At 53.9% G+C, this 24,252-nt stretch overlaps 1 protein-coding gene across 9 annotated transcripts in view; it reads right to left on the bottom strand.

Moving 5' to 3' along the window:
- The window catches only part of Lsp1 (lymphocyte specific protein 1), a 34,107-nt gene that overhangs the window by 3,989 nt on the left and 5,866 nt on the right, over positions 1–24,252 (bottom strand). Inside the window, exons 1-10 of one of the 9 annotated variants that reach the window (XR_007590834.1) lie at positions 15,648–18,645; positions 6,257–6,400; positions 4,216–4,374; positions 2,200–2,296; positions 1,778–1,870; positions 1,558–1,601; positions 1,320–1,401; positions 625–759; positions 227–304; positions 11–130 (exon numbers count right to left, since the gene is read on the bottom strand). Coding sequence is in view for 8 of the 9 variants with exons in the window: in XM_050137137.1 (XP_049993094.1) it covers positions 28–117; positions 227–304; positions 625–759; positions 1,320–1,401; positions 1,558–1,601; positions 1,778–1,870; positions 2,200–2,296; positions 4,216–4,374; positions 6,257–6,400; positions 15,648–16,192 (1,467 nt within the window). In the remaining variant the exon portion in view is untranslated. Of the gene's footprint in view, positions 1–10; positions 131–226; positions 305–624; positions 760–1,319; positions 1,402–1,557; positions 1,602–1,777; positions 1,871–2,199; positions 2,297–4,215; positions 4,375–6,256; positions 6,401–15,647; positions 18,648–18,687; positions 19,207–24,252 lie in introns of those variants that run through there. The other 8 variants (XM_050137143.1, XM_050137137.1, XM_050137139.1 and 5 more) reach the window with 8 other exon arrangements.

The following is a 24,252-nucleotide window of genomic DNA, read 5'->3' as shown; positions in this document are numbered from 1 at the left end:
TTTGACTCACCAAGATACATACATGATCTATGGCGCTGGGCTGTCATCCACAAGCACTTTCTCATACTTCCCATGTCCAGTGGCCACGAACTTGTACCTCTTTCCAGATGGGGTGCTCTGTTAGGTGAGACTAAGCATCAAGGAGATAGCTATAGAAGGGGGATGCTGCTGTCTCCAGAAAGTCTTTGAGGATGGAATGTAGCCGCCGCCATCTTGGCTTACTAACCTTGATGGTGGATGAGGTCTTTGAGCCTCCTTTCTGCTCCCACAGGCTTTTCTTGCTCATGTCTCCAGCTACAATATCCTGGGGGTGGACACAGGGCAGGGTCAGTCACAGGACAGTTACGGGCCAACGGGCCTTTTCTTCTGCCTGACATTAGCTGACTGAAAGGTCAAGAACCTGCCCACCTCACCCTTGGCAGGGAGGAAAAGAGAGTCCTACTGCCTGTTTATTAGGGCAACATGGATTTTTCCTTGAGTCCTGAAGCCTCACATCCACACTTCACCTTGGCTACCCCAGGTTTGCTTTTCCAAAGGGAACCACCCACCCGCCTCCACGATGGCCAATTTCCCATGCTCTGCCCCCCCCCCCCCCAGTTTGGTCTGCCTGGAGAGGAATCCTACCTGGCAGGAGGGTGTCTTGGAAGCCGACTGAGTCTGTACCTCTCCTGTCTCCCAACGATTCTTGGTACTGGCCACAGCCATGCTGGGCAGCTCTATGGAGGGCTGTCGGGACAGCTTGGGAGTTCGACCAGCAGACTACAGAGGAGACAGATCCCCAAGACAGTCATCATGATAGGCACCAGCAGCCTTTCCTCATCTTTGTGTTTGCTGGAGGTAGGGATTGTGGACAGATGTGCTAGCCTTCATTTGGTGCCCCATGAGCTACCCCCACTTCTGAAGAACATGGGAGACACAAGGTCATATGGGTTCTGCTTCATGCTACACATTTGGGGGCTGGAAGAACATTGTTTGGATGGAGTTTATGGGTTAGATGGGAGGTGCTGGCTAGGTGAAGAACAGGGCTGATGGAGGGATGTTGTTGAGGCACATGGGCTTTGTTAGACTGAGGGAGGATTGGCTGCATGAGGGTGTGTTGTATGGTGGGAGGGGCACTGGCGGAGTGGGTGTGTGACAGGACAGAGGCATGCCCACTGTGATGTGAGAGACCTAGAGTAGATGGAAGAGCAATGAGAGTTGAGGGAAGGACACTGTACAGTAGAGAGGGGCATGATGGGATGGAGAGAGGAGCTTAGGTGGATGGTTGATGATGGCTATTAAAGAGGAGACTTGGCCTCGGAGAACTGAGTATACTTTACCTCAGTGGCCTGGGTATACTGCTGCAAGCGCTCATCAATTGTGGAAATGGGCAAGGTTGGTTGGGACTTCTTCACACTGTTGCTGGGGGTAGAAGACAGGATAAGTCTTATGTTCCTTTCCAGTGTCCTCCCAGCCTACCCAAACAAAGCCCCTCCCAGGATACCACATCCCCCGATCTCAGTCCACAGCTGCTATCCCACCGTGTCTTTGAGAATGCCGGAAAGAAGGGAGACACACCTCTTCTGTATGGAGCGATTCAGGGACTCCGTCCTATCTGCCAGCTGTGGAGGGTGCAGAGTGTGGTCATGGAGAGACACACGAGGCCCAAGTTCCATCTCTCAGTGAGTCTCCCCACTTCCCTATCACAGGGGTTTACCAGTGCGGCAGGGAATGGATGAAAAGAACATGAACAGTGGACACAAAGCAGGGAGAAAGGGGATACTCAGGCTTCACCTACTTTGGTGGTGGGGCTTAGGGGAGGTGAACTCAGTTCCACAGTCTCTTCCAAAGCCAAAGGGCTGGGGGTCCTGGCCTGATGACTTGTCAGGTGCTAGGGAGAAAAAACACGTGCAGCTTAAATGACCTTTCCCTGTGCCCTCCTACCCCACCCAGAGCCTGTCTGAGGCCTCTGGGGCCTCAGGCCTAGTCTGGCCCTGACACGCTACAGCTCTGGAATCTCCAGCTGCTGGGAAGAATCTCTTGGTCATCAGTGAGGAACTTGCCCAGAGGGTCACCAGCTTCTCCACCCTCCAAGAAAGTGTTCTGGAAGGACTCAAGGACAGCGTCAGGGAGTGACCGTCTCCCATAGGTCAATCTAGGAGACCACAGCACCCCTGCAGTATCACAGACCTAGCCCCTCAGGGAGCCCTCATCTCTTACCTCTTCTGTCTCCCCAGAATTCCCAACAGCATCCTCTGGATTATGCTCCCTCTGGCTCAGGCACAACTTCTCTAGGTAAACGTTGGTTTGGTGAGAACTGTGGAAGAAAAGAGAGGCAAACTTAGTTGTAGGAGACCATTTGTTACTTGGTTCTAGGCAACTTCCAGTTCCAAGCCTTAGGTGTGTCATCTGTAAAACGGGAGCAGTCCAATTGAGTTGGTCCACAAGGTTCTTAAGACCCCAGTGATAAAAAAACATTAGGGTTTATTTAAAGAGATGGGGTGTTTCAAAGGACAACTTGGGGGAGTTGGCTCTCCTTCCTCCATGTGGGTCCTGGGTCTCTACCTCAGGATGCTAGGCTCAGTGGCAAGCACCTTTAACCACGGAACATCTCACAGGTCTAGCCAAGGCACTTTTATAGAAGGATATGTAGGGCTTTGTTCAAAGCCAGCACTGTCCTAGGGCCTCTGTGCCGAGAAGCCCTAGAAGGCTCCCTTGAAGATATTAGCTACTGCTCACTCACTGAATAGGGCTGCCCAATTGCTGAAGCTGGACACGTCCTGCAGCCCTCTATCTGGATAAGTCCAGTTTCTGGGGGCTTTTGCCTTGCCCATATATGGGCAAATAGATCAGCAGAACACAGCATTGAGGAACGGCCACTGGGGGCCCAGACCCAGAGTGTTTGGGGGTGCTGGATTAGCGGGTGGAAGAAGCTAGGGAAGGGACTGCATTACTGAGGTGAGGGGCCTTGGAGAGGGGCAGCTAGCCAACGGGCAGCCGGGCGTGACTCTGCATTCGAGTGGCTCTGAACCTGGAGGAGAAGATAGTAAATTCTTGTATTTTCCATGATGTCAGGCCCCTTGGTGTACGTGCCAGCCAAAACCCAAACCCACCGCCCAAGGTGGGCTGGGGTTGGAGCCAGCAGCAGCCACACAGAGGGGCCATTCAAGAGCTGGCGTGGACCAGGCAGCTAGGCGGGTTTGAGGGTAGGGTGGAGGCTGCAAGGCCAGAGCTCCGCCTGAAGATCGAAAGTGCCCCCTGCTGTTGAGCCGAGAAGGGAGTGCGCTGAGGGCAGGGCTGTAGCTGCCTGCCTAGAAACCCAGAATACACACAAAACACATAGGCACACAGGGGGAAATTGAGGCTGGCAATGGGCAGACCCAGGATAGCTGGCAGTGGACAGACTCAGAACCAGGGCCCCAGAAAAACAGGGGTTTTGGAATGCAGAGGGTGATTGAAACTGAAGTTCATTAAATGAGAACAAGAAAGAGCTGAGCTGAGTTCTTGCTGGCCCAGGGGCCTCTGAGGGGCCAGAATGGGGCTGAATCACTGAGCAAAGACAGCTCAGCCTTTGGCTTTGGCCCACTCAAGGCAATGGGGGCTCTGGCCTCCAATTTTGGAGCTCCTTAGCAGGGCCAGAGACCCTCACTACCCAGGCCTGGTGGGAGAGGCAGACTTATCTTCACACCTGGCCCTGATCTGGGGGGGAAGGCAAGGTGAGACGCCATCAGCAATCCTTCATCTCCGGACCCAAGGGGGCTTTGGACCCCCATTTGTCCTGATTTAGACAGGCACACACGTCCACACATCTGGAAAGCGTGTCCCCTGGGCCGCCTCACAGGCGCACATCTGGAAGTACCTGCTCCCCTTCGTGGGAATGGAGCTCAGCCAGCCTGGGGAGGGCGGGCGGGCGTGGGCTGCAGCGCCTACATTACGTAAGTGGGCCGCAGCTGTGTGCTGATGTGGCAGCCCCCCACCCCTGTTGGCTGCAGCTGGTCAGGATGGGGCCCCCAGCCCTGGGGAACCCAGGAATGCAATATCTTCATTGCTCTCTCCCTGTAGCCCCCTCACTGGCCACCCTGCCATCTATCTCTTTTTTTTCCTACCTCCCTACCCGCTTCACAACCTCTGAGCATTTTGGGGGCCTTTTGGGGAAGAGCAGACAGAAAGGAATTGTCTAGGCCCAGGCTGGGTTCAGAAAGAGCCAGTGCCCTGCCCGGCCTGGTCCACACTTGCCTGTCCTCTGCCTGTTTTTCCTCTGGACTCTCACTTTGAGAGGGCTCACTACCCTCTGCAGTCCCCTCGTTCCCCCAGGTTTGCTGCCGCTGCTCTATTTTTTGGGACCAGTCACCAAAACCCTCATCTTCATCCAGTTCAGAGGACTTTATCCTGAGGCTGAAAGAACAGAGGAAAAGAGGGTTAGGAAAAGACGCCACAGCCTATGCTCCTTTCCTTGTCTCTTCCCTTAGACCCGGACTCCCAGAGTGAGCCACCATCTGCTTCAGAGATGGCTCTCCATGGCTACATTCTGTCTGTTTGAGGTCAGAGAATCACCCAGGGTAGAGCTGTGCCTTCTCTAGCAGCCTACAGCTTTCCAAGAGCAGAGTTGTGCTTTTCCTGTCCGTCTAGGGCTCCCTGAGGGCAAAGCTATGGCTCCACCATTAGTCTAGGGATCCATGATGACAGAGCTATGGCTCCACCATCAGTCTAGGGTTCCATAAGGACAGAGCTATGGCTCCACCATCAGTCTAGGGTTCCATGATGACAGAGCTATGGCTCCACCATCAGTCTCGGGTTCCATGATGGCAGAGCTATGCTCCACCATCAGTCTAGGGCTTCCCAAGGACAGAGATATGGCTCCACCATCAGTCTAGGGTTCCATGATGACAGAACTATGGCTCTACCATCAGTCTAGGGCTTCCCAAGGACAGAGCTATGGCTCCATCATCAGTCTAGGGCTTCCCAAGGACAGAGCTATGGCTCCACCATCAGTCTAGGGCTTCCCAAGGACAGAGCTATGCCTCCGCCATCAGTCTAGGGCTTCCCAAGGACAGAGCTATGGCTCCACCATCAGTCTAGGGTTCCTTAAGGGCCAGACTTTGTTTTTCTCATTAGTCTAGGATTCTTTGAGAGCAAAGATGTGCCTCCTCCTTCAGTCTATGACATCCCAGAGAGTAGAATTATGCCTCTACCATCAGTCTAGCGCTTCTTGAGAGACAGACTCTTCCTACCTCATTAATCCATGACTCATCCAGAACAGAGTTATGCCTCCTCCTTCAGTAGAAGGTTCTCTGAGAGCAGGGCTATCCCTCCCCCGTCAGTCTAGGGCTCTTTGAAGGCCAGGCTTTACTGCTCATATTAGTTTAGGGTTTCCTGAAAGCAGAGATATCCCTCCCCCACCAATCTAGGTCTCTCTAAGAATACACATAGCTTTGCCTCTTCTTCCAAGCTAGGGCTCCCCAAGGACTAGGCAATGCCTTCTTCAACAGTCTAGGGCTGCCTGGGGGCAGGACTGTGTTTCTTCAACAATCTAGAGCTCCCCAAAAACAGAGCTCTGTTTCCTTCTTCAGCTAAGGACTGCAGGAGAGAGGGTGTGCCTTCCCCCATCTATCTAGGGCTCCTTGAGGCTGCTGTGGTTCTCAGGGTGGTTCTCACAGCCTTTTTCAAGGATCAGGGTGAGCTACTGGGCAAGAAAGGGTTGGGGGCTAGCAAGGACCCAGTAACTAAAGACCTGACAGAGAGGCCATGACCCCTGCAGCACCCCACCCCGCTCAAAGCTGCTGACTTCGAGAAAATGGAACAAAACAGGGCCAGGAGGAAGGGGAGAGTTATTGGAAAAACAGCCCAGCCCAGCCGCGGAGGCCTCCTGGGCCCGAGGAGGAAACGAGCCGGCCCGTAGCCGCCAACTTGGACGTGGCCTCCGTGAGTCACTGGCAGCCAGGAGTTTGGGCGGGGGGCTTGGGGGCCAGGGCCTCATGGCTGGGGTCAGCACCAGTCCAAGCCAGGGCTGGAGACGTACAGGGTGTCCAGAGCCTGAGTCAGGGCCCCTGGAGGCTGGTTGGAAGGGGAGGGCCTCACATAACTTTATGGACCCTCTGGCTAGTCAGCATCCCACAGATGGTGTTTACTGGAGACTGCAATGACCTTTGTCCCAGGAGCTGGTCCCTTCCTCTAATTCCTACGCTGTGGCTCTAAGTCCAAGGCCTAACCCCCCAGTATGTGCTTCTTCCCAGGTCCTGTGTGGCAGTAAAGAGGGGTCCAGGACCCAGCAACCTACAGTGTCTGCTGTCCTGTCTGCTCCAGGGAACGATCGCCTTCCTCTTCATCTTTGTCCTGGTCCTGCAGCTGCTTCTCTCGTTCCCTTTGGCGCTGTTCACGGGCAGCCTCTTCTTGGTCTTCTTCTTTCCACTGAGCTGTGAGCCTGAAGGAGCAGACCCAGAGAGACAGTCGACTGAGACAGTCTTGCGATGAGTGGGATGGTGAGGGGAATGGACAAGCCCTGCTGTTGGCAGGCACGGGTAAATCCCTGGACCAGCCTGCAGGCCTCAGTTTACTCTAAGATGAAGGCTGTGCAAAGCAGTTGTGAAAGTGCCTTTGCCCAAGGGGGGTAATCCCAGGGCTCTGTACACATAGGTGAGCCTCTGCCAAGAGAGGAGACATCAGTGTCCACATAGGTTTCAGGCAACCCAATGTTGGGGCTTGTGACCAACTGTCCTGTCATGCTGACTGCTTCCTATGTTAGAACATAGTTACCTTGTTCAACGTGGGGACCAAGAAGGACGTTGGGAAAGGTGACAATGAGTTCAGAGAGTCTTAGACATGGCCACCAGTCAGATAGCTACCCCTACAATCTCCACCTGGAACCTTCCTTCCTGTCTTCAAAAAAATGGCATGTTGGGAGACAGTAGCCACCATACAAGGACCAAGTGTGTAGATTGCATCTAGAAGTCACCAGGTCAGGCTCAGGCTCTCTTTGCATCCACCCAGCTCCTTTCTCTCTCTACTTTGCACTTGGGTACCTTAGAGCACCCCAACCTCAATTCAGGGTCCTCTCCACAGAAGTCTCTCTGGGTTATGTCAAAGGTGGGTAAACTGAGGCAAGCAACATCTGCAGCCCTCAGAGTATGCTGATTCAGGCTCCTTAGAATTCCTTTCTCTAAGCCAGGCACAGTCAGAGGAATCAGGCTGGTCTGGGCCTAGGGGGTCTGGAGACCCTATACAGCAAACCTGTGTTGCTGGTGTCTAGTAGATACTGCAGGCCTTGGCCACTGTTCCCCCCAACAGCCCCTCTAGCTTGTCTGGAGTTGAGAGGGGTTGGGTCCTCTGTTTTACAGTTCCCACTGCCCCAGGACCAAGGTGCCTGAGCTGCTCAGAGTCAAGTCTCCCTTCTGGGGTCTCTGTGCTTCCCGGGCAGTGTCCGCCGAATGACCCCACAGCCGGCTCCCCTCTGGGCCTCAGTCCCCTGGCCAGGAAGCCCTGCCAGTACATGATCTAATCTCTCCAGGTCTCCCCTAAGCCTCTCAGACAAAAGCCAGGCCTCTCCACAGGCTCCAGGATGAGGTTCACTCCTCCCTCATCCCCCCACCACCTCCCGCCCGCCAGCCACATGGGACTCCAGCCACGCAAGCTGCCTGCCCGCCCCTACATTGCACCCCCAAGCCGAGCTGCCTGCCTCAGCCTCAGAAGGGCCTTCAACTTCCAGCCTGAGAAAGCCCCTTAATTCCCTACACCTGGCTCCCATCACAGGCAGATGCCGAGGGCCTCCTGGTTCTCTCCGTGGCCTCAGCCAATGTGGGGGCCGCTTTTGGCCCCTCTCCACCCAGTGAAGTACAACTCTGCTCTGGGGGCTGTGGATTGCTCCTTGCACACACGTTAACCAGCAGACCCCCCCCAAAATGTCAGGGTACAGTGTTTGGGAAAAAGAGGGCTTCCTACTCTGCCTGCTTTCTGAGGCAGACCATAAAGAGATAACCCCTGGGTGGGTTTGTCCTTGTTTTCTGAATCTATGTATGTGCAGGTAAGTGTACAAGTGTTTGAGCCTATGTGCAAAGTTCTTGTGTGTGTGAAAGCACTCAAACACTTGGGTGGCTGTGTAAGACTGAGATGGGGGTACAGGACTCACTTAGCTCAGCTCCGAGTATGGATATCTTGAATCGGGGGTCTCACTCTGAACCGGACCAGAGCCTCTCCTGTTCTACCAGGTGCAGCCTCCTTGCAAGCACAGTTGTGGGCAGGACCCCTCAGAGTCCTTCACTCTTGGAGCAGAGAATCCAAGCTACCATAGCTTGTCACCAACACACAAAGCCCGAGGAAAGGGGCTATGGGGGCTTGGCTTGCAGCAAGTATAGGGACCAAACAGAGCTTTTTCCTGAGCAGGGTACAGGACACACAGACATTTCATGTGGCCACATAGGCACTCACACACAGGCCCTCCCACGCACGTGCTCACACATGAGTACACAGGGTCACCCTCCAACATGTGCAGGCAAGGGTAGGGAACAGGGGATCACAAACAGCAGGTCCTATTCCCTCCCAAGCTCTCAGGGGGCCGCCCCTGCCTCACTATTTACTGTTTTCCTAACCATCACCCCGACAACGTGGTGCCGGCCTGAGCCTGGGGCTGGCAGGAGGCCAATGTGTATTTTCTGGGAACATCCTTTGTGGGACCCACCCCCTCCAAAGTTACCCTAACTTAGCCCTCCCTGGACAAAGTCTTGGTGACAGTGGGGTGCAGGATAGGGGTCTACCAGCATCACCCCTCCAGCCCCTTGCTGGAGAAAAGCTTGTCCCAGCTCCTGACCCTGCTCTGAGGCTGAGCAGGCCTGGGGCCCCTTTCCCCTGCCTCTTCCCTCCTGCCTGCCTCAAGCAATGAGTAATGCGCCCCCTCCCCATGACCTCACCCCGTCGCTATTCCACAGCTGGGCTCCGTTCTGGGAACTGGAAGGGGGTGGCTCTCCTGGGGTGGGGTGGGGTGGGGGCCTCTGGCCTGGGAAAGGCGCCCCCCGGCCAGCGGCCCAGACCCCTTGGCACGTTCTTCGGAGCTGTCAAGACTCTGGCGATGGCCGCCCCGCCCGTGGCCCTGGCCCCGCGCAGCTGCAAGGGATTTGGCGTTCCCGTACAAACGCAATCAGGCCATTTCCTGAGTCTGTTCTGGCTCGGGGGGCCCAGGGCTCAGCCTAGGGGCTGAGGAATGGGGCCCTGTCCCCCCACATCCTGCCCACACTGTTACAGGGCTTACCACAGGCTGGGGCTGGGGTTGGAGCTCAGCCTGGGCTGGAGCCCCACCCAGGTGCACTAGGGTGTACAGACCCCCACCAGCTCCCACTCTGAATGGGGCTCTTTAACTCAAGGCAATTGCTCCCGTCTTTTGCACCCCTACACAGTATCTCGTTCCTCTTCATCCTCTGCACCCCTGCCCCCTCTCCTGCTGCCTAAACCCTGCTGAGAGCCCAGCAGAACCCATCCTGGATCTAGCCTTCCCAGCTACCCACCCTCTTTGTCCTCCTAAGGATACTTTCAAAAGGTTGACAGGCTTCAGTCCCTGTTGCAATTCTGCCCCCTGCAGGCTGCCCATGTGACTGCCCCTTGCAGCCAGCTTGAGCTCAGAATCTGTACTGTTCCTACACCCTTCAGGGGGGACACTAGAGGAAACTGAGGAGTGCGATCATGCAAGGCTATCCCAGGTGACCTTCAGATTACAGGGGGCCCTCCCACCACTGTCTCCTGGGTACCAGAGGACTGTAAGTAGCTAGAGGACTGGGGGTAGCCACCAAGAGGGGTTGATTTGATTCTCTAAGACCACCAGGGTCTCTTGCCCTCAGGGAGGAGCTTCCCCAAGGTCACAACACTGCCCATCAGGGGTTCTCTTGACCTGAAAGTGACAGCCAGCTTAGCGTTGGGCTAAGGGACAGAGCAAGGAAAGCCCTCCTGGTGCAGAACTCTGAAGGTGGGACTCAGGGTCAGCTGTGAGTGATGGCTGTAGGCTACCACCCACGTCCCCTCACTTCTGAGCACCAGTCCCTGTAGCTGCTATCAGCAGGACACATTGAGTGTTGGAGGTAGGGGTCCCATTCCCTGCGGACAGTCTACAGAATGGTGTGGGGGGTACAAATGCTCAATTGCCACCCACTCTGGAAAGAAGCAAGGAGGTGGGTGTGTGGGGGTGCGCTCAGATGAGAGTGCAGAGCCTCTGGTCAGTAGGTGAGTGCTAGGTGGGACAGGCGGGAGAGGATAAATTCTCTCCCCGAGGAGCCTGGTCCCTACCTCTGGACACCTGGCTCCGATCCAGTCCCCCCTCCCCTTCATCATCTTTTAGCAGAGCATGGACGTGGTGGGGTTATTTTCTTTTTGTCAGAGTCAATGTACCCAGGGGTTATTTCACTGGGCAAGACCATGTCTCCACCGCCCAGAAAAGCACTGTAATTACTTGGTTGAAGGGAGGGGCATGGTCTTGCCCACCGCTGTAACAGAGAAGTGGACCTTTAGGCCAAAGAGAAAGAGAGTGACACAAAGTCACGTGACAAAGAAGCCTGTGGGCCCCAAAGGGACTCTGTGACCCACAGGGTGGCCCTTGAGGTGTGAGTTGATCCCACACCCAGGAAGTCCTGGTTCTATTTGGGGAGCTAGTGGGGAAGGATGTGTGTGTGTGTGGGGGGGGGAATGAGATGCAGGACAGAAGGAAGTGGGAGGGAGAAACCAAGCCTGGGCCAAGCTGGGAATGGGGGGACAGGAAGTAGCTTTCAGAACAGCCCAGTATCCATGACATGTACAGCAAGACCTGGACCTCAGTTGGCAGGGACAACGAATGGGGCCTGGATTTGCAGCACAAGATGAAAGGGTCCCTGGAGACAGTCAGTACTAGGTCATGGCTGTAGGAAATGCCTCCCCAGGGTGGAGATTTTTAAGGAGCCCCACAGAAGCAGAGCAGGCCAGAGGTGGGGAGATGGGGTAGATGGCACAGGGCAGCCTGGGTTTCCATACCTGGTCCCCAGGTCTTTCCAGCCCAGGGCACTGCCCAGGTCTATATTCTGTCCACTGTGAGAAAAACACCCAGGTTAATACCAGAGGCTCAGCCCCAGTGGCTCGTATTCCCAGGCTGCTGACCTTGGTCACAGGTAATCTGGACAGCCAAGCTTGCCTCTGGGATCAGTACTTCCCACTTTAAAGATTCAAGCCCTCTATTCTGTGAGAGTACTTGGTTTGCCCTACCCTCAGAACACACAAGCTGCCCACGTTCTTGGGACATGGTTAGTGGTATCCGTACAAGCAACAGTTCTGAAGGTTCATGGTGGCCAAACCTAGGGGCAGGCCTTGGGAAGATTAAAAAGTGCAGATTGGTTGGCTGGGGCTATGGGAATCACAGAAGGTTCTGGGCCGAGAGTGGAGATGCTCAGAGCCAGGAAGCTTCGACTGCCTCGAGAGGAAACGGCAGATGAGGGGGAGACATTATAAGTGGGGAGTTAGTTGCTGTCATTGGGACAGCTCATCATGAGGACCCTGGAATGGGGGTGTCACATAGAGGAAGTTGCAAAATCAGGATGGGCATACCTGTCTCCTGCCCTCAGGAAAAGATCGGCACAAACAAGCATGTGGGAGGGCATTGGGGAGGCAAATTGGGGGAAGCCTACGGATGCATGTCTCAGGGGAGCAAGGATAGGGGTTAGGTGGAACCCCGGTTCTGGAAGAAAGGGAGTAATGAAGGAACTCATCCACCCCACCTCACACACACATGGGGGCCAGCCTGGGGTCCTAAGATTTAGACATCCTGCAGAGGGCCTCCGAGGAGGCTGTGGACTCCAGTTCTCTCTTTCCTACCAGATGGAGGCGCTGTCCGCCCAAGGTGGGCCAGGTGGCCACCACTCTTGGTACCCTTTGAATGAAAAAGATTTTGAGGTGGGTAGGACTCATGGGCAACTATCTCCACCAACTGACCTAGAACTACCCACTTTCCCTCGTGACAGCTAAGGCCTTGTGCCTCTGTGTTGTCTCCACAGGCCATACTCCCCCCATGATTCTGCCTTTTCTCAAGGGCAGTACATTGCATTAGAAGACATCTATTTGCCTCCACCCAGGCCCCTCAAACCTGCAGTCTTCCCAGATGGCCTCTGTCTGGAGTTTAGTGCCAAGACGTCTTAGAGACGGCCATCCCCGCATGTCAGGCCCGTCAGACCCTTGCACGGGATTTTGCTCCCCGGGAGGGAGTCTTTCTGGCTTCTTCCTCTGCCTTTGCCCCCCCCCCCGCCCCCACATCTTGCATGATTGCTGAGTCTAAACCCCACCCAGCCAGCATCTCTTCAGTTCTGCCTTCTTTCTTTCTTTCTTTCTTTCTTTCTTTCTTTCTTTCTTTCTTTCTCTCTCTCTCTCTCTCTCTCTCTCTCTCTCTCTCTCTCTCTCTCCCTCCCCCCCTCCCTCCCTCCCTCCCTCCCTCCCTTCTTGCTTGCTTGCAGCTGAGGACTGAGAAAGCTGAGGTTGCACCTGGGGCTTACCTCCAGCAAGGGGAGTCAGAGAGACCAAGGCTTCCTCTGCCACCTCTGCCACCACCCCTGTCTCTGAAGGCCTGGTACTCTGCTGCAGCTCAACAACACCCCAATACCTACTCTCAGCTCTACTGCCCCTACACTAGCTGTGTTTTACCTTCCTAAGATAATGACATGCCTTTTTTCTCCCACAAACCACTCCCCTCCTCTTTCTTAAGCATTTCCCTTGCCCACCAGTGCCAACTATGGTAAGCTCTCCACTGCCTCAGTGCATCTTAGTGGGGCTGAGAGGCCAGCCCTGACCCTCTGGTGTAGAACAAAGGCCACAGAAGCAAGCACATGCTCTCTCAGGCACATGGGGCAGTGAGTGTGGACATGCAATTGACATAGTGTACTTAAGGCAAAGTATCATCATTGCTCATTCTGCCCTGGTGGCATGGTCGGGGGGGGGGGCTGCTGCAGAGTGATCAGGGCATCAAATAAACACATAGACATCTGGGAGACATTTTTAGAAGGGACCGTGGTTTGGGGGATCTGGGGAGGGGAAGGTGTCTAATGACAAAGCTTGCTTACCTTCAGGGTGCTCCCATCTTCCTGTCCTGAGTACAGATGCAAGTACTCCTGTCCCCATGTCCCTGAGTCTAGGTACATCCTAAATCATCTTGTTGCATCTCCCTGGCCTCTGAGGACTTTACATGGATGTAAAGGGGGTTCTTGCATCTGTCCTCCATCCATCCTTACCCCACAAGCTGGGGCTACCCACTTAGAATCTCACCACTTGCACACTCCTTCCTGGGAACTGAGCACACTCAGGGGAGGCAGGCACCATCTCTCCTTTAGGGCAAAGAAGGGATGAATCTTGGAGCCGGACGTCAGGGAAGTGAAATAGCAAGCCATCTGGAGACCACAAAACCCCTCGGAAGAGCCTGGTGAGTCAGATGTGGTCCACACCTGTCCATCACACTACCCAAGCCTCCCAAGTAGACTCCAAGTCTGCATTCAGAAACCGGCACACTCAACGGCTCAACCTGAAGGTGTGACATCCTCAAAGGTGTCTACAGCTGGATTCTGCAGAGCCTTTCTTAAAGAGCTTGAGGCTGAAAAATGGGAATGCTGCAGGCCCCTCTATCCCACACCTCCCTCAGAGGCTGGGTTAGGGTTCTTCTATCCAAATGTGGTTTAGAACCAAGCTGGTCTTCCCACGGATAATCCTCTCCCCTCCCCTGGGTCTGGGAACCCTACCTCCTACGATGTGCTTCCCGGTCAGCCCATTGCTGGCAGCTTCTTCATTCAGGACTCCTAACTCAAACATCTCTGGCCACCTGACCCCCATGGCCTAGGGGTGGACACCAGAGCCTAGACCTCCCATCTATTACATCTTGTCATGACGGCGGCTTGTGCTGGTCTGAGCTTGCTTCTCCCTTCACTGGCTCTGCACGCTGTGCCCTCCATCTCACTGACCAGAATTGCCACAGCGTCTAGGGCCAACTACACAGCAGCCATGAGACCTCCCTGGTGCCCACGCTCTGCTAAGCAGAGGTGTCTTCTGGCTGGCCCACTCCTCATCAAACTCCCAGTGGGGACTGGGCTCAGAGAGACCGTGGCTTGCAGCAGCAGACAGCCCTGGCAGAATGCTCACAGGGCTCACGAGGCAAGGCTCTGGCACACTCTCTGACACGCGATGATGGCTGGCACTGGCTTGAGATTGCCATCCCCTCCTCTTTCCTCCCTGGCTGGTTGTACCCAGATCCACCTCGCCCTGAAGGCCTGGCTACAGCTCTCCTAATGGATGCTGCTCATATGCCTCATCCTTCATCTGGTTTACACATTGTCTAACTTGTCTGCCCACCTGGTCAGATGCATGGCAAGTGACTATGTATAGCCAAGACACTCTCCAAACCCATAGTCCTATGCTTGGCTCTGCGTGCCCCATGTGCCTCAATTTTCCTGCTCCCCGAGTAGTCAGACAAGGAGATGGATACCTATTGATTAACTTCAATATTTTATCTGCTCCTTGGTCCGAGAACACCCTGCCTGGCCCTGTGGCCACATCTGAGCTCTCGGTGCTATCTAACTCCCAGGGATGGATCATTCCTGGGGTTCTCATGGAGGAAGGGGTCTATCCCAGGTTGACCTGTTTCAGCCTTCAGCCCAAGATATCCCTTACAAGCCATTGACGCTGAACCCAGCTTCAGTGCTGTAAGCTGCACGAAGCAGGCAAGGGCAAGTCTCCATGGGCTGAGAGAGACTCACGCATCCCTCTGGGTACCACATCAGCTGATGCCAGTGGGTCCTGCACTGATTCCAAGCCCATTTCTTGGCCAACACCTAGCGCTAAACTGAACAACCATATTTGGTTCTCACAATATCCCCACCACATATGCTGAGAAAAGAGCCGCATCCCAGACCTGGGAGACCTGTACGGTCAGTGCATGGCAGGGTGTCCTCCTCACTCTCTGTGAACTACATGTAAGGAGACAAGGCAGCCACAGGAATTGAGGGGCAGGACCCATGTCAGAGGATCCTGGTTGAGGGGGACACCAGCCCCTCCTTTCCCACAGCTCTTCCTATCTGTTTTTTTACCCTTTTCTCACTGACTCGCAAGCCGCTTCCCACCATCACCTTTATCCTTCCCCTTCAATACCAACCACCCCCCGCCCAGGTCAGCCAAGTGGGGACAGCAGAGATGGTACCTTCCCTCCAATGCTGGCTAGGACCCTTCCCCTCACCCGTGTATCTTGTTCACTTCCTACCTCTTTGCTCCTTCTTCTTCCTTTTCTCCTTTCCTACCTGGTAGGACATATTCTCTCAGAGAACTTTCAAAGCCCCCAGGAGCATCCAGTGTGCTACTCCCCTGGCACCAGCATCTCCAGGTCAGGCCCTCCATGTCCTGAGTGCCATTACCAGCTGGTCTTAGTTCATCCCCTGCCCTGGATGGATAGTAGCGGACCCTCATAGCCACATTCCTGCTCCTTGGGACGGCAACCTGCACAGCCAGCTCTATGGGCTGAGGGCCAAGTCTGGTCTCACTTGGTACCAAAGCCTGAGAACCTTTCTCTGCCCACAGAACTGCCTAATGGGTTCTAACCCCAACCACTACCCGAAGCTCCTATAGCTACCTGCAGCCACTTGCCCACATCATCCCCTGTGCTCAGATGAAGCCCTTTGCCCTCCTGTAGCCCACGAGCCCACCTGTGCTCTGGAGACCTTGGTGGTCCATCCTGGCATTGTTCTCTGGAGAGATGCTCTGGGCCTGTCGCAGTGTCCCTGGAGGCTATACCCCTGCAGCTATCCCGAGGGTCCCAAGAGCCCCACGGTGTCCCCTCCTGGCTCCAGCAGAAGCACGGGGTGGGTGAGTCTCTGGGTGCCTTGGCGCCCTGGTTGCTGCTTGCCGCCTGATCTACCCAGCTCTGACGCACCGGCTGGGACTGGAACCGGAACCTCAGTCCTCTGGGCTCTGGCCCTGACACCCTGCCCAGGGGGCTGGGCCACTTGGTCCCTGTACCCCCTGCTGCTGGCTCGGCCAGGCTCCAGGCAGGACAAGCTCTGGCAGACAGACCACCCGGCCCGCGGGGGTGCCGCCCACCGGCCACCCGGCCTGCCAGGGTGGGGCCACCCCACCCTCGGGATCTCGGCCTCCAATGGGCCCGTGGAGCCACGCCTCCCTGGACACTGTGGTTGGAGGCCTGGCTTCCCCTCCCCCCCCACTGGGCCACCCAGCAGACTGCCAGCCCCATCTGCTACCCTCTGCCACCCTGGGATCCCCAGAGGCCCAGTGGGCCACATGTGGAGTGGGAACCTGCCTGAGTAGCCTTATACCCTAGGGAAGCGATAGACTGATGCCATCCCTGCTATCTGCTGGCTGATGGGTGCTGGAACCTGATGAGAGAGAAGCTCACACCACCCAAAGGAGGCTTGGTTGGTGATGCCTGCCAAGGTGACTCCTGGCTCAGTCTCTTAGGCCAGCATCAGCCCAAAGTACTTCTGACCAGCCCAGCTGCTCTTAAATCTAGGTCCCCAGGACTGCAGAACCAGGTAGGCAGCTGAGAGCAGAGGTGGCCATCCTGCACTGTGGCCTGACCTATGGTGGATCTGGGAGGACCTGGCTCCCCTGAGGCAGAAGTGGGTATCCAAATACCTAGCACAGGGAATAGACATAAGCCGGGGGCTGACCAGCATTGTGTTAAGCCCTCAATTCATACCCAGACTCAGATGAAGAGAGCTGTAGGGACATGACATCTATGAATTTAAACTGGATTCAGTTTGCATCTTGGCCTCTGCTGGCACCCAGCAATCCCTTCCAGAGCTTGTCACAGAAGGGACTGACAGGGCTCTGCTACCAGGTATGAGGAGAAAGCCTTGGGTTCCTGGGGAAGGGTCTGGGCAAGGACAGCGAATGATAGGACGTAGGTCACCTGCTGGGTGACCTTGAACAAGTCACTTGACCTCTCTGAGCCTCTTTTCCTCATCTGTCCAACAGAGACAAGGCAATACCTATTCTCCAGGATTGGGCTAAGTGGACAGTGTTGGAGGCTGCCGGTGTGTGGACAGAGGGCACCATGGAGTCAGGGGTGAAGGGTACTAGATGGTAGCATGCACATGCCTGCACATATGTGTGTACTCAATGAACATGAGAGGTGTGTTCCATTGAAAGACCAGGCTCCCAGAGATGCACAGTTTAGCAAATAGCCACCCTGGGCCATCGCCTCCTGACACCCATTGTGGTCCCACTCCACACGTGGACAAGTGGTTCTCCGGCATCACAAGGGACAAGCCCCTGGGCCCACTCGTTCACTTCATGGGAACCCCCTTAGACCTCCGGGGGCCTGCCCTCCTGTCCTGACCACTGGTTAACTGTTGTAGGGCTTGGTTTCTGGGTCTCCTCCCACCTTTCTTCAGCTCAAGACTTTGAATGGTGCCAAACCTGACCCCTGCCCAAAGTGATGTCTTGTCTATAGCTTCCATGGCCCCGTCATCCTGCCTCTGCATTAGCAAGACGGCAGCCTGGTACAGGGTCTTGCGGCTCTTCCTGTCACCCCACAGCCACAAGGTGCTGGAATCAGTTTCCTTTTTGTTATAGGATACTGCTGAGTTGGTAAGATTGATCAAAGGCGCTCCTAAATGCCCAGGGCACGGAGCACTACGAGGAACAGTGACAAAGAAGGTTCCATCCCAGCGTGGGCAGGACGGGGTAACATCTAGCCTGAGTGAGGTGGCCATGCATCAGGACCCTGATCAGGCTGAGCTGAGCCTGAAAGACTGGCATGGGGCATGGCTATGGTATCGGCTGGGAGCTAGAGTGGAAAGAGGCTGGGAGGCCAGCTTAGACCCTGGTGCTAGTTTGCTGACCTTGGTTGGCAGCTGGGACCATGATGGGGCTGGGACGTGGAGGTAGCTGTCTCCTGGCATCTGCCCACCATCCCATCTGTGCCCTGTCTCACTACTGAGAGCCAGGCTCAAAACACAGAGACAGAAGAAACAATGCCAGGCCCACCCTCCAGGAACATGAGGTTTAAGCAGCCAGGGAAGTGGGCCAGGGAACAGGCCACCAGATGAGCGAGGAACCAAACCTTCCTGGCTAGGGAGACCATGACAGGCTTCCTGGAGGAGGTGGCACTGCAGTAGAGCTTTAAAAGCTGGAAGAGGAAAGAAAAGGAAGGGCACAGCAGGTGGCTCCAAGGGCAACAATGAGCAGTTAATCGTTAGAAGTGCCTGAGGTTTGCAGGGCCTGGCCTACAGCTGCCTATTCTCACACACGCTTTACATAGGGGACAACAGGCTGAGTGAAGAAGACTTTCAAAGACCTGAGGTCCAGAGGCCAGAGAATCAGGATCCCCAGTGTTTCCAGGCCTCCCTCTCCCAGGACTGTCAGGCCAGTGGTTTCTGGGGCCTATGGCTGTAAGTCCAGTTTCATTTGTAAAGTGGGGTCGGGTTGTCACTTGTTAGTTCCCAAGGGCAGCAAGAAGATATGATGGGGACAGGCCTGTGCAGCTACCCTGAAGATCATTCCCTGTGGGTCCCCATAGGACCTACAGGGAGCTATGGGAGGAAGAGGTGAAGCCACCTGGCTGACCAAGATGATGGCGTCGTGCTGGGCTTCTATCCTCCCGTAACACGTGCATAAGCAGGCTGGCACAGTCCGTGTGCCACATATCTGCCAGTCTGGGTGCAGGGGAGTACCACTGTCAGCAAGGGCGCTGCGGGCACCATGCCTGGGCTGGGAGGGACCTACCTCAGCAGCTTCTCCAGGCCCCGTTTGCTAGCATTTCTCCTCAGGAGTGCGGGGCCATTCATGCTGCGGGCCTGCCCACGACGATGCTGGTGACCTGGCCTGACCCCTGGCCCTGGGGACACCGCCTGCAGCTTCAAAGGCTCCTGGTGCTGTGGCCCAAAAACTCTGCTCTCCTCTCCTCTCCTTTCTTTCCCTTTCCTTCTCCTTCTCTTTTCCCTTCCTCTCCTCCTCTCCTCTCCCCTGCCCTGCCCTCTCTCTTCTCCTTGTCCTTCTCGTGTTCTTGTCCTTTTCCCGTCTCCTGTCAGTCTGTCTGGTCTCTCTGTCTCTGACACCCCTTCCTTGTCTGCTCTATCTGTCTGAAGGATGTCTGTCTGTCTCAGCCCCTCCAGCCCCTGGGGACGGGGGTGTGGGGCTGGCTCCCAGATGGCAGCTCCAGGCCCTTCCACTGTCCCTGGACCCTGTCTCTGTGGGTCTCTCTCCCCTCTCCTTTCTCAGGACGCCTAGCAGCTGCTTTCCTTTTGTCCCCCAGCCCCCTTCTCCGCCCCCTTGGTCTCCTCCACCTCCACCACCTCCTCCTCCTTCCGAGACTAGTAAAAATGTCAGAGAGAAACCCTCCCAGCCCCGCAGTGTGGGGGCCTGGCTGGACCTCCACGCCCGCTTGTGGGCAGCATGGTGGTATGCCCCCCTCAGACCATCTTGGCAGCTTCTGCCACTTCCCACCTCTCTGCCCACCACTCCACTCTGGGTGACTGGCCCATAGGTCACCTCCCCATTCTCAAAGCCTCTTGCCCATCTCTGCCTGGCTGCTGGTCCTTGCTCTGAGTCCTGCTCTCACTGACCCTGGCTCTCTCCTCCCAGGTCTGGGCCTCAACTGCCCCTGACCTGGCTGACTGCCCCTCCTTGCCCTTTTCTTCTCTTCTGGCGTTTTCACTCCTATCTCAGTCTCCCTCCTACCTTCCCTCCCCCCTTCTTTTCCCTCCCTTCTTTTTCTCCCTCCTCCCCCTCCTTCTTCTCCCCCCTCTGGGTCTTCTTTTTCCCTCTGTTTATTCCCAGCTCTCTGCTCTTGTATAACCTCCAGGGGAGGCTGGGCACCCCAGGAATCTTCCCAGGTCGCCTCGCTGGGAGGCTACTGCCTTCCCCAGAACCTCTGGCTGTATTCAGAGCAGGGATGTATAGACACCACAGAGAGCATCTTCGTTGGTGTAGAGAGCCAAAGTTCCGAAAGTGGTAGAGGGTACCCGGGTGGTCGGTGCCCTCACCAGCCAGCCCCCTACCCTATCCTCTGGCTCAGACCCAGGGACAAGCAGCCCAGCCCATTGTTTTTCTGGTTGGGCTTAGTCACTGTGACTCACTGGAGAACACTGGAGGCTAGTGGCTGGGCTGGGAGGAAGTTGCCATGGGCCAGTTCTGGGCGAGTGAGCTTGCATCTGGTGGCTTCTCAGAACCCTCACACTCATAGCTGCGGACAAGCAGTACTGCTAGACCCATGAGCCAGATGGGAAAATCAAGGCTGGCCAACAGCACTGTGCCAGGTCACAGAGCTAGAGTCTGGCAGAACCAAGACCATAGTTGGGTCTATTGACTGCCAACAACTGCCCACCGTGTCTCCCCGCACACATCTGGCCCCCAGTTGTACTCCATCTCTATACTGGAAGAATGGACACACATGGGTTACTGTGACCTCCAGGTAGGCCAGGAAATCAGAGTGCAAGAAACCTCAAGACTACTGAGGACAGAGGAGGGAGTTGGAGTCTCATGCGCGGATCACTGGTACGAAGGAGGTGTGTGCCTTAAGGTGACGAGACAGATACAGTGTCCCATGGATCCACAGTTCTAATCTGCAGCAACCAAAAAGCTGGCTACCCACCTTTTCTGCCACACTTGCTACAGGATGAGATCCAGCTGTTCTGAAGACAGCGGTTACAGCATCTCCCTCCCCCAGCCTCTCCCAGGAGGAGATGGAGCCAGAGTATATAGCAGAGACAGCAGAGTCCACTGCCCCCTCCAACAGCGCAGAGACATAATAAACAGCACATTCTGAAGTAATAAGGACGGGGCAGGGATGAACCTCCCTCTGGTGAGCCCATGCTGAGGAGATCATCCAGCGGAACCAGCTTGCGCTGCGCCTGCACCACGGTTCATCTCACCACCTCCTCGGCCCTGTTCTTATTCCAACTAGACAGTCAGGAAAGACATGTGGTCAGGGAAATTTGGGTTCAAAAAGAGGAAGAATGTTTCCAGGCAGGGGAGGACTGTCTTAATGGCGGGGGAAGTTCCTACAAAGAGATGTAGAACGATTTAATGCTTTGAAGCCATGATAAGTATGGACAAGTGAGCAGAACATTTGCTGCTGGCATTATTGTCTGTTACTTGTCCACCTACCCACCCATTCATCCATACATCCATACACGGAGCTATACACTCACTCATACACCCACTCACCCATAACTTACTCTCAATGACCTACCTACTCATCCACCCACCCATTCATCCATCCATCCATCCACCCACCCGCCCACCCATCCATCCACCCACCCACCCACCCACCCATCCATCCATCCATCCATCCATCCATCCATCCATCCATCCATCTTGTGTTTATGGTGCTTGCATTTTTAAGTACCACTTATCAACCCATCAGCTCTTTTCTTTATATCTTCTCCATATTCATTCATAAATCCGCCTTACTAGACATCTCCTCACCTAGGAAACTGCACATCTAGTTGCACACATCTGTTTGTGTGATAGTGTATGCACGGTCCTCAAAGCAAGTCAATACACTATGTATGGGAAATCAGCCCCCAACCCAGTCATCACCACCCACTCTTCCTCCCCGTCATCCTTCCACTCACATGTACACTCAGTTAGCCACACTTTTGTCCACCAATCTATATGTTAATTCAGGAAACACAAATCGAATTACAATAATTTTCAATGTGCTGGGAATTCAGCACCACTCTCTAACACTCATGATGCTGACATTCCAGTGGGAACAAACAAGTAACAATGTATCAACACATTGCCCATGATGGTTAATGCTGCTGAAAGTAGGAGTCAGGGTAGAGGCATGGAAAGAGGAGCACTGGGGACCAAGATGTTTTGGATGATAGTTAAAGCGGAAGAAAAGCTTAGTGGGAAGGAATAAGCATTTCCTGATTTAAGAAGGAGGGGGGAGAGAAAGAGAGAGAGAAGAGAGAGAGGAGAAAAAGGAGAGAAACTAACTTCCTCACAGTGGGAGAAAGTATTCCAGAAACATAGTACAACATTTATGATGGAGAGGTATCTTTTCACACATCTGTGTCTCCAATAGTTCATCCCATACCAATTTATCCATTTTATTGATTTGTTATCTGTTTATCTTGCCACCATAATCTATTATTGTATTTATCTATTATTTATTTACAGTATATGTCTGCTTCTCTTGATATTGTATCTGTCCAGTCATTTATCTATGTCCTATCTACTCCTCTTTCATCCACTTATTCTTTTATCCTAAATGCCATTCTCCAACGCATCCATTTATCTATCCCATGCATGCATCCATCTCTACATTCAACCCCCACTCATCCATCCACCCACTCATTCACCTCTCTATCCAATCCCCGTCCATCCATGCATCCAACCATCCATCTACCCACCTACCTACTAATTCATCTATGTACTCACACCCATCCACCAACCACTCATCACACTCAGCCACCCCACATTTAACCAACCACCCACATTTCTATCCATCTGCCTACTCACCCATCTATCATCTATCCATCCGTCCACCCACTCACCCATATATCATCCACCCATATATCTACCAACCCGTCCATCCATCCAACTGTCCGTTCATCTGCTCACTCATATATCAACCCATCCACCTACTCATTCATCCATTCACCTTTCCATCCATCCACCCCCTATTAATCTACCCACCCATATATCCACCCATCAAGTCATCTATCTACCCCTCATCCATCAACTTACCCATTCACCTACCCATATGTCCACCTACTCATCAATCTATCTATACAACCCCCATCTACCCATTCACTAATCCATCCACCCATCCATATATCCACCAACATTCAGTCATTCATTCATCCCACATTCATCTATCCAACCCATTGTTCATCCACCCATATACTCATCCATTCATTTATCCATCAATACATTCACTCACATATCAACCCATTTATTCATCTACCCATCCACTCACCCGTCCACCCATTTATGCTCCCTGGTCATCCATCCCACTCATATATCCACCTGTTCAGTCATTCATCCATCCACCCCTCATCCATCCATCCACCCATCTACATATTCATCCATCCAACTACCAACTCAGTTTATCCATCCATCCATCCATCCATCCATCCCTTTCTATTTATTCACATCACACTTATTCATTTATCCATCCACTCCCCCACTCACTCATCTATCCATCCAGTCACCCATCTTCCCGTCCATATATTCAGCAACATTCAGTCATCCACTCACCCATTCCTGTATCTGCCCACTTATTCATCCATCTACCCATCTATCCATCCCGCCAGCCAACCACCCACTCACCCATCCATCCACCCATATTTCGACCCATTCATCAACCCACCACCCACTCATCAATGCATTCATTCACTCCACATCCATCTGTTCACCCCATCCATACACCCACCCATATATTGACCCATTCATCCATCTGTATATTCCATTTATCCATCCATCAGCCCATCCTTAATCAACTAACCCACATATTTGCCCATTTATCTACCTGTTTTTCAATCCATCTATCCTTACAGCCATCCACCCGCTATTCTTCCACCTACTCATTCACCCATCCACCCATCCACCTACCCATATAACTTTCAATATTCAATCACCCACCCATTTATCTATCCACCCATCTACTCATTCGTCTAACTCCACTCATACATTCACCCATACACTCATTCATTCATTCATTCATCTACCCCCTCACTCACTCTCTCATTCACCTATCCATCCACCCATCTGTCCATACATTCATCCACCTAGCTATATATTTATCCATTCATCCACTTCCTAGTCATCCACCTACCCACCTACCCATGTATCCATCTACCCACCCACTCATCATTCAGTCCATCTATTCCATCCATCCATCCATCCATCCATCCATCCATCCATACATACATACATTTATGTATCCATTCACTTGTGCATTTATTGATCTGTCCACATATCTACTCACACACCCATCTATCTACCTACCCATCCATACACTCATCTATCTACCCACCTAACACTTTTCATACTTCCACCTTCATTCACCTTTCCTTGTATTTATATATTTCTCTGCCACTCATTTCTTCTTTTATTTTCTTATTTCCTTTCTTCTATGACTAACATAGCCTAAAAATTCATGACTCAAGAATAAAGTTCCAGGAGGTCAGGTCCCTCCCATAATAGACCATAAACAGAACTTGGGAAGCACAGATATTCTCTCTGTCTCTGTCTCTGTCTCTGTCTCTGTGTCTCTGTCTCTGTGTCTCTGTGTCTCTGTCTCTGTGTCTCTGTCTCTGTCTCTGTCTCTCTCTC

The sequence above is a fragment of the Alexandromys fortis genome, unplaced genomic scaffold (genome assembly GCF_014885135.2).
Source record: "Alexandromys fortis isolate MF-2015 unplaced genomic scaffold, M_Fortis_MF-2015_v1.1 scaffold_3, whole genome shotgun sequence".
NCBI classification, from domain to species: Eukaryota; Metazoa; Chordata; class Mammalia; order Rodentia; family Cricetidae; genus Alexandromys; species Alexandromys fortis.
Note: the sequence above shows the minus strand (reverse complement) of the source record. Positions and strands in the feature narration are given on the sequence as shown.